We start from the raw sequence: 15,266 nt of genomic DNA, 5'->3' as shown, positions 1-15,266 counted from the left end.
TTGTTTCATTTGAAGGTGTTACCTCCTGGCAGGCAGAAGGAGAAAGGAAGCAATTAACTGTTAACAGGCTAAGGATTGCTCAGCAAAGGCAAAATGCCTTCTAAGTTAAATATTAGGCAAAATGCTTCTTTCAAAATGTGCCAGCATCCCTCCTCCTCCTCCTCCTCCTCCTCCTCCTCCTTCTGTCCTTTTCAGCTGTGGCTGCTCCCCTCCCCTGTTACAGCCCCAACTCCTTGGATCAGACTCTCCTTTTGACCTGTTAGTCCAGCTTCATTCTTCCCAGCCCCACTTCTCTTTGTCATTGGCTTATTCCTCTTTTTCCTATCTTTCAACCTTTTAATTTTCCTCTTGCTCCTTTCTGCTCTCAAGCAAGGATAATAATCAAATTGAAATGCCTCTCTGCAACATCTTCTACCACTCCTTAAATCCAATTTCTTCCTACGAATTCTTGGGTGTCTGACATGTTTGGAGTCCCAAAGCAGGATGGGAAGAAAATCAGACTATGGTCTGACTATATTTGCACTCTGTGTTCTTTATGTTAATGCCACAATGCAGAACTTTTCAATCCTTTCTCCTGGGTAAAAGACATGCTTCTCTCCTGCCCTGGAAACTGCATAGAAGGAGGTCAGACTTGGTTCTATCTTCTTGGGATGAAAAAAGAGTGAGTGAATGAGTGAGTGAGTGAGTGAAAGAAAAAGCCCTACATAAAAAGTTTCGAACTGCAAGTTGCCCATGGATTTGTCATCCCTATTAGGGACACAAAATCCAAGTGTAATGCACCTGATAAGAACAGATGGAGCAAATCAGGGCACACTGTAACTTTGTAGTATTAATCAGAAATCATATTTCTTTATCAAATCAGGAAATGTGATTTGGCACATCCCTGGGTGATGGATAATGGGTTGCAATAACTGTGCCAAGGTATATTTATATTTGTGGATTGCTGCTTTAATTATTAGCATGTGGCCTGGCTAACCCAGTGTCAACTCTATAAAGAGATTGTTTGTTTTATTTTTAGGGTAGAAGAAAGTTTTAAAACCTTATTCTGGTCAATATTTGGCTTATCTGAAGTGATATCTGTGGTGCTGAAGTACGACCATAAATTCATTGAGAATATTGGATATGTACTCTATGGAGTATATAACGTGACTATGGTGGTTGTGCTGCTTAATATGCTAATAGCCATGATCAACAACTCCTATCAGGAAATTGAGGTAAGATCAATCAGATTACAAACTCAAACTTAATTTTTACTGTTAATGAAAATGCTAAAAACCCAAGGAGGCTGTAGTTTACTCTACATCCAAGGTTAGAATCCCGAAAACATCATACATGGTATAACAGTCTGTCTCCAAATTATGATTGAATTAATAATCAACAATGAATCATTTCTAGAACTATTTCAGCTTCTTTGTTTTTAATGACCCTCTGTGAGTAAACCAAATTTCCTTTACACGTATTTAATGAAAGTGGCTTGTGATATTTTTTATTCCGTGTTGGTTATGATAATTTATCCATGTGTGTTGCCTTAGCTGCATTGTTTGCTTATGACAGAGTAATATTTCTTCTGACTTTTCGCCCTGTTCCCTACTGCTTAAACACTCCAGCCCATGTAGATCTGAAGCTCATGTGCATTCATGAAAATGTTTAGAAATTCCATATTGTCCAATTACCAGGCATAAAACTTGATACAATTTTTTTGAAGAGTCTTTAGGGTCTGCAAAACATGACTTTGTGGAGATTTACAAACACTGTCTTTTAAAGCATATAAACAGAGCCCTCAAGGAATATTAATTGGTTTTGCAGGGTTTACCCAGCCCTGTTCAGTAGTGTGGCTATTAGCAGAGTGGATTTGCTAAATGCTTTGGACATAAACAACTCTCTGCTAATCTAAATAAAGGCAGAAAAAAATACATTATTTGGATAATGTTAATGTTGAGTCACCTTTTACTTCTGATTTGTTAAATGTCAAACTTCTGCAGTTGGGTTTGTAGTAATTACTTGTCCTAATCTCCCCTCAAAACCTGACATTGAAAAAGGCCAGGGCTGAAAATATTTTCTCACTGTAATGTCTGATTCATCCATGAACAGTAGTACAAATATAACTCTATCTGTGCATGCTGTAACTGAGTCTAAATGTCAGAGAGACCTTACATATGCTCTCTGCCCCAGAACCTTTCAGGACTGCAGAAAGCAGAGTCATTTCTCCAAAGGTTTCTAATCACAGAGGATCAAGCAATTTCCTGAATCCTATTCACCTGAAACAAGTTTTACTTCAGAAGGGGTCTCAGCCTCTTTCTGCATTTTCTAGCTTATTGTAGTAGACAGAGATGCTCTTGAAGAAAAAAGGATTTCTGAAAATATCTGAATAGATAGCCTGTATTAACTTTCCAGTTTAAACTTTGTGAAAGCCATTTCCTTGGCAGAATGGTTTGTCATCCTTCTGGATTGCATGCAAAGTTTCAAAATTTTGTTAAAGATTGCTTGTAAGTATCAGCAAGCAGAACAAGTGTTGAGTGTTTGGCCCAGATCCTCCTAATTGAAGAAAAACTAGTTCTTCTCATAATAATTAATTTCAGTACTCCCTAGTGTGAGATTTCAAGAACTCTCTGTGAATCTCTGTGAAGATGAAAGAGACTTGTAGAATCTGAGTCATATAGGTTGGGAAAAACCTATAACCATTCATCCAGGTGGCCAAGGCCACCACCAAACCATGTCCCCAAGTGCCACATCTACACATCTTTCAATATCCCCAGGGGTGGTGACTGACTGCAGAGGAAGTCCCTATTGCCAAAGTGTTTGTCTGACCAGAGCAATGCCAACAATGTCCTAGGATGGACATTACTAAGGAATTAAATTCCATTATGGTCAGTGAGCAGATGGTTTGCTATTAGCTGGAGTGACAAGACCATACTTTCCTGCCTTCCATTAAACATTTCTCTTTGCTGCTTCTGGTTTTTTGTGTTTATGCCTCAAGAATTGGTGCTTCCTGACAAATTTGGATTTATGGAAAGAAAGCCTTTTGCTAGCCATGGAAAAGAGCTACTCCCATCAGTAGTACTTTTAACTGCTTAACAGGAAGGCAACAGAACTGTTCACTAGTGGCTTGCTCTGTAATTCACCTTAAGGGTTCTGTGAGGTGCAACCCATGAGAACAGCAAATGGCAGAAGGGAATGCTGCTGCTCTGGTGGAGACACATTGCTGTAGCTGTGGCAGAATTGGTCTCCATGGTGTCACGGCAGTTCCTGAGCAGGTTCCAGAGGTACAGGGTAATCAGAGGTTGTGAATTCCAGCAGAACACAGATGTACACGAGGACAGGGAGCTGGCAGATCCACACCTCTGCTGCTGCTTCTGCCCTCCATGTAAGCCACAATGAACACGGCAGTACAGCAGCTGTATCTCATCCTTTCTTCTGCCTGATAAATGCTCCTGGTGCATGGCCCTGATCATCCTTCTGCATAAATGCCAAGTGAACAATTTCCTCCATAAAATATTTGCTAACCTTGCCCTTGTTACTTGGAAGTGATCCTGGCCCACTTTGGCAATTCACAGACACTGAATGATGGAGTTTTTCTCCACCTTCATCAGGGGCAGGAGGTGAATAGTAGGAGAATTGAGATGTATAGGGATACACGGTGGTAAATACAGACAGGACCCAAGAGGAAATCAGCTGATGATAGAAAAAAGCAGAGTCCAAGCCTCCCTAAGAGGACTCCTGGCCAGTGCAGTGGTAACAGATGGCACAGAGCATTGCAGTTCATCACAGACAGCCTTTGCTGCTGTTGTGCTCATAAAAGTTTCTTCTGCTTTCCATGTCTCTATGTTCTGACACATTAATTTATCAGCATAGCAAAAAACCCCAGATTGTTACTGAGACAACCCCTTTGATATACAAGGAAATAGTCTAATATTTGGAACACACATATGCTCTGATTATGCATCACTTTGTTTAAATTTTCCTTGTTTTGAAATTACCACAGAGAAGCTTACAAATGCATGCTTTGTGCAGGGGCCTTGTTCTGGGAGGCAGGATTTGGTTGTAGTTAACTCCTACCTGTATGTTTGTCCTGGTCAGAGCTAAATTCCTTCCTAATTTCTAATTTGGGTGTTGATTTGTTTTTCCGTCTTCCCTTCCCAAGGAGGACGCAGATGTGGAGTGGAAGTTTGCACGTGCCAAGCTCTGGCTATCCTACTTTGATGAAGGAAGGACTTTACCTGCTCCTTTTAATCTAGTGCCAAGCCCTAAATCATTTTATTATCTCATACTGAGAATAAAAATGTGCCTCATAAAACTCTGCAAATCTAAGGCCAAAAACTGTGAAAATGACCTTGAGATGGGGATGCTGAACTCCAAAAAACGGGTATGTTTTATTTCCACTTTTCAGCTTCTTTGTGGAAAGGATTCATGGCAGAGAGCTTCTGGAGGGGGTTGCACGGTACACAGGGACTGTGGGGACAGCACAGCCCCTCACTGGACTTCACCACTGCCCGTTGTTCTATCCCATTGCAAGCAGAGGGTCCTCCCAAAGGTTTGGCCTCATTGCACCCATCAGGGAAAGGGCAATCTTTACAAAAGAAGGCACTTTTTAAACTTCTGTAAAAGCAGGCACTCCAAGGCCAAATAAGCAAGGTCAGAGAGAGGGGGAGAAGGACAGGCACAGACAGGCTCACAATTTGTCTGGCTCAGGGCCGTTGTTCCAGGCTCTCCCAGCTGAGCTGTGTGACACTGCCCAGAGAGGGGACAACAGGGTGGCATTCTCCAGTTGAGATGTGTGCAGCCCACCCTCAGCTGTAACCTTGGAAGGGAGACTGAGGAGAGGGGAAGGGAAGCTGGAGGAAACTTTGCAGAATTTGCCTTTGGGACATGTAGGCTGCTTTAAGGTCTGCCTGGATCTCTTGGAGGAGCAAACAACTGAGCCCCCCAGGTCATGGTGAAACATCCAGCTTGTGGTGAGCCCTCCAGGTCCTGGTGAGCCCTCCAGCTCACTGTGAGCCCCCCAGCTCCTGGGGAGCCCCCCAGCTCATGGTGAAACATCCAGCTTGTGGTGAGCCCTCCAGGTCATGGTGAGCCCTCCAGCTCACTGTGAGCCCCCCAGCTCATGGTGAACCATCCAGCTTGTGGTGAGCTCTCCAGGTCCTGTGAGCCCCCCAGCTCCTGGGGAGCCCCCCAGCTCATGGTGAACTGTCCAGCTTGTGGTGAGCCCTCCAGGTCATGGTGAGCCCTCCAGCTCACTGTGAGCCCCCCAGCTCCTGGGGAGCCCCCCAGGTCATGGTGAAACATCCAGCTTGTGGTGAGCCCTCCAGGTCATGGTAAGCACTTCAGCTCATGAGCCCTGCAGCTCCAGGCAAAGCCCACAGCCTCCAAAGAGGATCATCCTCCCAGGAGTTTGAGAGAATTGCTCAGGTCTGGTGCTCACCCACTCTCTGCCAGCACCTACACTGAAGGGAGAAGTCTGTCCATGGGGTTTACTCTGTATTATCCAATAATTTAACTATCAACATGGGGAGCATTGCTGAGATAGACAAGCATGTCTACAAATTCATCTAACACTGCTATTGATTACTGGAAGAACCACTAGAACAGTGGAGTCTCAAAATGAAAGAAGTGTTTCTCCTTCAACTACCTCAAATAATGATTTTTAAATATTTTTAAAATTTTATTTGAATCAGACTGCACTAAGCTCTCTTTGTTTGAAATTTAATTTCTGCTTCAAAGCGTAAAACAGAGTAATAACATTTTCTCTAAGCCTCTCCTTCCCCAAGCCAGATGAGAGAAAGTGTCTGGCTTTCCCTTTTTCATGGAACTCATGCAAAATTCATATTTTCCATGGCTTTAGCATAAACAATTAAGAATATCAATCATTTCTTGCTTGCCTATTGATTTTGTTCACATATCATCTTCAAGAGTCTCTGTAAGCTCATGATACACCTGATGAGTAAGAAATAAATTTTTTTTAAATTACACTATTACTTCAGACTTTTAATCTAATCATTATAAACATCCTGATTTGAAAGAAAAAAAATAATCAGAATCTCTGGTTCAACCAGAGAAGAAAAGCCCTTATCCAGGGCCTCCCCTCTACAATTTCATATAGATGCAGAAGTCTATGATGTTTATTCCTTGAATAAGTGATTTTTGTTGTTGTTGTTGTTAGTATTGGATCAAAAACCACAGAGGTGGATTACAGTCAAAGTAACCTCCAACAAATTTTGTGTGTAGTGTCCAGAAATGTCTCCTTGGAAGCTTCTAGAGCTGTCATGCCTCTGATAAAAATAAAATTGCCTGTTTAAAAAATGTATATTTTTCTTGACCCAAAAGAAATAGCAAAGGGTACTGCTGTTTTAAAAGGACCCATGAAAATCACTTGTGTTTCAGAGTTTGGTTTTGTACCACAATCTTGTTCTTTCCACATACAAGTAGTTATCTTTCTTGTGTTCTGAATTGATAAGCATCAGCCTCATTAAGATAAAAGTATTTTGTGCTTCTTAACACCTTGTTGTCTAAAACTTGTGTGTGAATACCATTTCTGTCTAGATAATTTAGAATCCACATTTTTTTCCATTAATTTGTGTATACTTTTTGTTTTTTCTGTCCTCCAAAAATTTCCTTTTTTGGCCTGAATGTTCTGGCTTTTACTCTACTGTGCATAGAACTATTTCCTACTGTTCTTCTAAAGCTCTGCCTGGTTTGGGGCTGTCTGGGTATGAGAAGCTATCATTGATTTAACCATGTCATGATGTTTTATAATTTCAGAAAGTTCGTTTTCACTCTAGCATTCAAAACACAGAGAGTTTTTCTGGGAAGAACGCTTACACCAAGCCCACGAGATACCAGGTAATCACAGCATGAAAGCAGGAGCCAGGGGAGAGGTGTGTCAGGGCCCAGCCCTCCCCTGCAAGAATCACGTTTGCCTTCTCCCAGCCCATGCTGTCCTGGCATGTGCCAGGCTGGGCACTGGCTCAGGGCTGGGCTGGGGTGTTTTGGAAACAAAGGCAGCCTGTACAACATGGAAACACGCATGGTGTTAGCATTTGTCATGCTAATTAATTCCTCTCGAGGGTGTTTAACTTAATACACATCACCCAACCTCTACTCCTCCCATCTTGCATTGACAGCATTTCATTCCCCACGGCTCAGCCATCTCTCCAGCTGCTGCAGTAACATTTGCATGTGCTCCTCTGGCTTGGCTGTCCTGCCAAGCTAACCCTGCAATGTGCTACGGTTCAGAACCCCCCTGTGGCTGCAGAGGTGGCACAGGGTTCCACAGCTTTCTATCCAGCACAAGCGTTGTGCCAGCAGATGTGTTATTTCTTGTGCAGATGTGTCCCAGGGCAATACAATAAACAGAATGTGCCCCACAGAATTTTTGCCTTGTCTTTTAGCATAAAGTGGAAAGGAATCTGATGGCAAGTGATGTGTCTGAAGGGACTGACATTAAAGACAGATGAGGAAAATAATAGTTAAATTGCCTAAAATGTGCAAGGGCAATTCCAGAAGTGGTTGTCTTGTGTTGGTACAGCTTCCAGCACAATGGGCTTCCAAGCTGTTCAGCAGACCAGTAAGAAATTTCTACTGGTTTTTAATTTTTTTCATGCTTTTCTACCAAAATAGGAGGGGTATCTAAACATCTAAGTTAGAAATGGGATGCATTCCTGCTGGCATCTGGAGTTAGTTGGCTTGATTCTATCAAAGGAAAAGGGATGAGAGATTGTGCCCTGCTCAAAGTGACATTTCAGCACTTCTGACACATTCCCATCCATTCAAACCCACAGGTGATGTGTCAGCCTCTGCTGGACTGGTTCTCTTCCTGTAGCTACTATTTCTCAATGAGACCACCCAGTGTTTGTGGTAAAATAGACCTTTATTTCCAATATTGAAAAAGCCAAAGGTGACTGAAAAATAGATAGAAAAAGATAAGTACCGGTTATTTTGTTTAAATAATGCCAGGTTTGTCTTCAAACTACCTTAGAACGTTTTCTAAGTTGGTTGCTGCAGAAAGAAATTGCCCAAATAATACAAGGAGAATATAATAGTCTTGATTATCTGAACATAAAGAAGAAGGAACAGTGTGATAATGGAAAGCTTTTTCTTCTACAGCTGGGAAAACCTTTGAAGCAGTTGCTTCTAGCTTAGCAGTGTTTATCGAGGGATGTATCTGCAGTCTCTGCAGTCTGTGTACTTAAGACTACATATCAACAGTGCTCTAAAGGGATAACAAAAATATACAGAATTTAAACATGCAATATTTTGAAAAGCATGGGAAACAAGTCAATACAGCTGCCATGATTTGAGAATAAATTAGTCTAGGGAAAATGATATCTTTATCAAAGAGAATATGGGAACTGGTGTAAGGAGAGGTTCTGTATCATTTTTTTCCATGTAGTAAGAACCTGTGTTCTAATTCCTTGTTTTAGTCTAAATTTCCTCTGACTTCTGCTCTGGAAGAAAATTACTTATTTTTGGATCCAGGATTTCCCTACTTTCCCCAAACATTACTTCATTTATGTTTTCTCAGGTGACAGCCCTACCTCCCTCTGGATTCTACTACCTTGGCCATCTCCAGCACACCGTAGGTGCACTGTACCTCATCTCTGCTGCCTTAGTGACTCACCTGCTTAGCCAGATGCCTCTGACATGAAGGACAGTCTTAGTCATCCCATATTCCATGGCTGCATGGCATATACAAATGACTGGATCCTTCTCTGATCCCCACGAGCCTTTTGCACTGCTATAATCCTTACTTGGCTAGTCAGAAAAAAAGAGCAGGTGTACTGTTTTCTTAACTTCATACCCTTTGTAGCATTTTTCAGATGTTCCAAGCAGAGATGTGATTGCTCTGTGGAGAAGTGAGTCCATGCTGGGAGAGGCTTCTCCTTTAACTCTGGACATCTGGTCAATCAAAGACACTGTGTTTGGTGTTTGCAGAGGATGTATGTAAATCTCTGTCTCTGAGAGAGCAGTTCTTTTTATGTGTATATATTTTTATTCCTTTTTTCCTTTATAGTTTTTTATTATGAGATTTTTTTCCCCACTGGGGTGTCTTTTCCACAGTGAAGATGGGGCCATCAGCAGTATCCCAGTGCAGCCCACGACTGCCAAAGTTATTTTCCTTCTAGATTAATGGAACTCAGACATTTTTGGAACAATAGCACATTGCAAGCTCATATCCATAGCTATCGTCTATTTCCATACTTACTCTTCCTTACTAACAATCTTCCATTTTGTATGTTTACATGGCTTTATATTTTTCACCATATATGTTTCTTAAAATCCATCATTTTCATAAGAAACTTTTCTCCCTTAAGCCAAGTTCCCTGCCTTTGTTCAAACTCACTTTTCTCTGTCCTTCTCTAAATTTATTTTCTCTTAAAAACCCCATGACAAGAGTCTTTCTGTGAACCTCAGGTCAGCTGCACTGTGAGCGAGTTTGCTAACATCATTAATTAACCACTTATGTCTTCCTGTAAAGTACTATTAGACAGCAACATGCTAAAAGAAGGCTCTGGAACCCATTTCCTCAGCTTTCTATTGGATCATCCGTGTTTTCTTTCTGTCTGTGGGACATGCTCTACATTCACATGCATCCCACAAAGAACCCCAAAGTGCTTCATATGTGGGGTCATGATTGAGTGGCTGTCAATCAACTACTGCAGTGCAATGTTCACCATATAAAATGTAAAATAAATGGGAAAAAATAACAATAATAAAACATCCCTAGTGAAACCAGATGTTTGAGTTGCTCATAATGAGTCTGGCATGTGAGTCTCCCACTAAAGGAGTGTTTCTGTCCTCCTTGCAGAAGATCATGAAGCGGCTGATTAAGCGCTACGTGCTGAAGGCTCAGGTTGACCGGGAAAACGACGAGGTCAATGAAGGCAAGTGGAATTTTATAACTGACCCACCTAAGGAGCATGTGCTGATATTGCTGCTGATCTGGCCAGTACGAGGGTTGAGCTTAGTTAAGATGCTCTGTAGAGAGCTTGCTCATGCTCACACTCAGGTGAGCAGTGCTGGCTCTGAGCCACCCTTGTGCCCTTGAAATTCCAGGTCCTTGCTTGTCCTTAGCAGAACACACATCTCACCGGATCTTCACCCAGCCTGCTCACCCCTGTAGCTCTAGCTCTCCTTCCTTTACAACTACCAGGGTATTGCCAACACCCAAGCTTACCTTGGTGTCCAGATGAAGCATTTTGTGACTGCCCTGCCCAGGCCTGCCCCAAGGACCTGTTTTGAATGGGATTCAGTTCCATATTGCTTTGGTGGCATGTGGGATTTGTGTGCAGATGGAAAGGAACCTCTAACACCTCTTAACTACCCTCCTGCAAATACCCTGTGTAGGTGGAGATCAGATTGTGGAGAGAGAACAAATTTGAGAAAGAAACATGAACTCTCCACACATGTTTGCTGTTGCTGTTGGTGTCACTACAGATATTGTGTGTTTAATGCAGGGAGATCAAATGCAGCTCCACACACGTTCCTAACCAAACACACTGCAAATATTGCTCTCTCAGGTCTTGGAACCATAGGGATTACTGACTTGGTTCAGTATGGCTAACAAGAACATTTTCCTCTTTCAGGAGAACTTAAAGAAATCAAACAAGATATTTCCAGTCTCCGCTATGAACTCTTAGAGGAAAAGTCCCAAGCTACTGGTGAGCTGGCAAAACTAATACAGCAGCTGAGCGACAAGTTTGGGAAGACCTTAAATAAGGACATTTGATGGAGAATACAGAGAAAGACAACTTGTTTTCTAAACATTGCTCATTCTCAACCAGCATCTTAGGAGGGCAACAAACATGTGAAAGATGGGTACTGCACACTCAGCTTTTGCTGACAAGCAAGTGTTGGTAGGAGCACTTTGCGTTTCTCCTGCACTTGGTGAGTGACCAGTTCAATCTTTTCTGATACAAAAGTGACTTAATGGCAAAAATCTATGCCCCTCGACATCAGAAACAGATGCACCATGGAGAAGGCACCTCCAATTAAAGGCAAAAAAAAAGCCAGATCTTCATTCATCTGACTCCAGAGAAGACTGTGCTCATTAACACCAACAGAGTCTGTGCTGACCTGGAATGGGTGAAGCCTGAAGAAAAAATTTGCCAAGCATATACCCTGCAAAATTTTTTAAATTCCTATTCTTGGGTGTGTACTCTCCTTTTATGTTTACATTGGCAACCCTGAATATAACTTTGGCAACCCTGAATATAACTTTGGCAACCCTGAATATAACTTTGATCAGCACTGTGGCTAATGAAAAGCTGATGAGAAATCATCTGCTGAAGTGACCAAGGCAGTAAACAACAAGTAGACACTGACAGCATTGGAAAAATGAAATCAAGCTTGTGGGGTAAATTATCCTTTAACCTGATGAAAGGATTTCCAGCCAAACACTCCTGTCCACCTTTTCCAGCTGTATTAGCTAGTCTGCTGATGGATATGGTCTCTTTGTATGCACTTAGCCTCTCTTTTATCTTTAGTCGATCCCATCTCCGACAACAGTGGACTGAAATATTCGTAATGATGTGAAACACACTTCCCAGGAATACCCAGAGATAAAACACTTTGTGCTAATGTATTCAGTTCAAAGAACAACATTAATCCAGAGACAGCGATGCAACTGAGCTCAGCTTTCGGATTCCAGAGGTCAAACTGCAAGCCATAGGGAGAGATGAATCACAAAGAACATTGCCCAGTAGTTTCCAGCCTTGAAATCAGTACAAAAAGGTTTCAATTGAACATTCTGACAGAAAAAAAAAAAAAAAAAGGAAATAAAGGAAAAATCATTGTAGAAATTGTTGTCATGTTTTTGGCTCTTACCGAGGATGAGAAAAGGATTCAAACTGTTCTAAGGCTGTGGTAATAGAAGGATCACACTTTGTCAACAGGAAAGTTGTAAGTCTGTGCAACACAACTACAAACATGGATGGCTTGGGTTTTCATGGTAGGCTACATGATTTCGACTACTTAAAGCACACCTTACTACTTGGGAACCATGGAACTGGACTGTTTGTTTACATGAGACACCTATAAAATGAACATGACATCTAGGTTTCAGCTGAGACAAGCAAGCAGAGCCAGAAGGTGACCTGTGATCTTAAGTGCCAGATGAGAATACATATAGCCTATTAGAATAATAGTTATATTTGTACAAAAATGAAAGAAAACAAAATAAAAAGTGTACTGTATGTAGATCTGTTTAGAGAAAAAAATACTGTATTTTTACCTTTATTAAAATTATCTTGTATACTGTAATATTTTTACCTAAAAATGGAAACAAAATAAAATTACCTCATAATATTTTGTTGTACACTGAGTGAAATATTTGCTTGATCTTTTGACTACCTATTACATGGCCTTTTTTTTTTGCTTTTCTCCAATATGTGAACAATGAAATCGTTATACAAAGTAATTTCACCATAGTCATTCTGAAGCCTGAAAGAGCCCAAAGGCAACACCTCAACTAAAATACATTTTAAATGAATAAAACTAGGGAATGGTATTTACTCAGCACTTTGGGCTGTCTCTCACAGCAAGTTTTGCCAATATATATACAGTTTTCTCCATAAGAAGGAATATATTTCATGGCAATACTACTTTTCCCCTCCCCACCTTTCCACTCACTGTGTAAAACTTTTTTTCAATTTGAAAAACCAGCCCAGTTGTCACAGCACTGTCTTAAATTTTAATCTGATTACATCTCTACACCAAGCTCCTGATCAAAGTATTCCTTCACCCTTCCTATTTCATGTTTTAGGGATTTAAGGAATATTGTTCTGGGTAGAACTTACAAGGACCCCCTTAATTTAAATTTCTCATGCTATTGAATGCAAGTCCTGCAGACAGGCTTAGTTGGAAGGCTATGATGCATTTATGTTTTGTATATTTCATTTATATATTTTATTTATATATATATATATATATATATATATATATATATATATATATATATATATATATATATATATATTCAGTTATATATTTTATTATATATATTTTCAGTTATATATTTTGTATATTTGCAGCTCAGCAAAGTGCCTGATCTACAGTACAGCAACACCTACAGGAATATTCTTCCACTGCTAAATATTGCAGTCAATGCATGCTCTGGTCAGCACAAAGAACTCCATCCTGTGGATAACTTTGGGGTTTTTTTGGGTCCCGGGTGGAGGTGCAGCTGTGCCCACCAGCTCCTGCCCTTCCAGCATCTGCACAGGTGAAGCAGGGCAGTCCTGCCACAGGGAGTTAGCATGCTGCTCTCACTCAGGAATCTGCCAAGAAAGAGCACAGTGTTCTCTAGGACTTCAAAAGTAGACTAAAATATTTAAAATATTGTTAAAAAAAATAATCTGCTTCCTCCCCTTTTGCATTTACATCCTTGAAGGTATCAAAGTACAGAGACTTCATATAAATATTCATGACAAGCAAAATCCCACTATATCAGAGCACTCTTCTCATCTGGTCCCAGTAACACACCTAAGAAATTTGCTCGCTGTGCATTAATGGGCTGTTGGCAGAAGCAGAGTTTATTCTCCAAGGTCAGTTTATAAGAAATTAAAATTAATTCACTGAAAGAGAAGCCTGAGAGAACTTCAGAGAGTTTGAAGAGGAAAAATCAAGGTAGGTGAGTGCCAGATTGGATGAGACCTGAGACATGTGTGTCCCCTGTCCCATTTCCCATCACCAGGGGACCTCCTGGCAGAGCAGTGTCACATCAGCTGAGTTGGATTTGGTCCAGTCTGTAACACCTCTGACCATGGGCTTTGTAGTGTAGGTCTTGGTATTCCTTGGACAAATTCATACTGTGAAGAGATGGCACTTTACCCAAATTCCTTGTAGATACAGAATTATAACTTTTTATGGGAAATAAGAGAGCTCACATAAAAATTAAACTAATCTGGAGTCCTCCACACAAAGGTGAATATTGTCCAAGAGATGGTCACGATTCTGCAAATACAGGCAGATCAAACTGGAACTTAAACAGACACCCTGAGGAGGATCAGAACAAAGTCATTCACTAGCCAGTATTGATTTATTGACTGCCCAAGTCTCTAGGCAGTTGTTTCACACCTTGCAAAGGCCAAACCAGTCAGCTGCTGCCAACAGAGAGGAAAAAAACAGCAGGAAGCTTTAACAGGAGTTGATATTTTGTTAGGCTGAACTGCCTGGTGTTAAGCCAGGCATCCCTGCTGCCCACAGGTGCAGGTCCCAAAACAAAGGAGCTGCCCAGGGGCATCTGGCACCCTGCCCCTCCTTTCAGCAGCAAGGGCTGGGCTGCCACAGGACAGATGCAAAGCTTCATGCTCATCTTTGCTCTCCAGCTGGATTAATTCTGCCTGTAACTCTGTGGAGGATGACTAACAGATACTGTCCTCAGTTCCCGAAAAACATGGTTCAAGAGTAAATATTATGAAGAATATGAATGGTGTAATGAATAATGGCTTACAAGGCTGCCTGCATCCTGACCAGAGCTCATATTAAATTGTCAGAGCTCGGCTTTATTTTTAATTAATCAATATGAGGAAAGCACTTCCAGCAGGCCAAAAGAAATTGCCCTAATTAAAAGATACAAGAAATGAATGATCACTCAGCGAGGACAAGCCAGGACACAGTCCATCACCACAAAGGCAGGAGAGTTGAGCAGCCTGGATGGGGTTCCAAACACATCTGCAGCTGAGAGCAGATCTCTGCTGCACCACGGCCAGGTCTGGCTGCAGCCCTGGGAGGAGGCAGGACCAGCCCTGCACCCTGGCACCTGTGCTGCCTGCTGGGCCCAGGCAGGAGCCTGACAAACAGGGATTTCATCCCTCAGCTGGCTCCCCTGAGTAACCCACAGGCAGGGAAGGGAACCACAACAACAGGGAGGCTGGCAGGCTGTGCTCAGATGAGCAGGGTAGGTGCTTCCTCTATCCAGACACCATAAATACTTCCCTTGTGACCTGAAAAACAGTTCTGCCCTTGCCTTGGCCACAAATCTCTCAGCACTGCAGTGTCAGATGCTGCAGGCAGCAGGTCCCTTTGCTCCCTTTTCACCTTGGCTGTGACAGGGCTGTAAACCCTGCAGGTAGCACACCTGGTGCTGGACAGCAGCTTGCACAAACTGCAGCCTTAAGGAACTGAGCTTTTTATTGAGAAAGGAGGAGTTTTATACAATTTTTATTGCACAGAAAGCCTTAGCTTCCAGTGAAGGAAGGCAGATACAGAGAAATTCAGTGGTTTGCCTTAATAACCTGAAGGAAGGGGCCAAAAATAGGGCTGTGGTTCTG

General features: G+C 41.8%; 1 protein-coding gene across 3 annotated transcripts in view; it reads left to right on the top strand.

The window, feature by feature from the left end:
- The window catches only part of TRPC7 (transient receptor potential cation channel subfamily C member 7), a 73,862-nt gene extending 61,587 nt beyond the window's left edge, over positions 1-12,275 (top strand). For 2 of the 3 annotated variants that reach the window (XM_038150584.1, XM_038150582.1), the window contains exons 8-13: positions 1,019-1,214; positions 4,142-4,363; positions 6,757-6,837; positions 8,519-8,572; positions 9,803-9,878; positions 10,581-12,275. In XM_038150584.1, the coding sequence (XP_038006512.1) occupies positions 1,019-1,214; positions 4,142-4,363; positions 6,757-6,837; positions 8,519-8,572; positions 9,803-9,878; positions 10,581-10,723 (772 nt within the window). In that variant the 3' untranslated portion in view covers positions 10,724-12,275. The remainder of the gene's footprint in view (positions 1-1,018; positions 1,215-4,141; positions 4,364-6,756; positions 6,838-8,518; positions 8,573-9,802; positions 9,879-10,580) is intronic. The other variant, XM_038150583.1, reaches the window with a different exon arrangement.
- Positions 12,276-15,266: the final 2,991 nt, after the last annotated feature.

The sequence above is a fragment of the Motacilla alba genome, chromosome 13 (assembly GCF_015832195.1).
Source record: "Motacilla alba alba isolate MOTALB_02 chromosome 13, Motacilla_alba_V1.0_pri, whole genome shotgun sequence".
Classification (NCBI taxonomy): Eukaryota; Metazoa; Chordata; class Aves; order Passeriformes; family Motacillidae; genus Motacilla; species Motacilla alba.
Note: the sequence above shows the minus strand (reverse complement) of the source record. Positions and strands in the feature narration are given on the sequence as shown.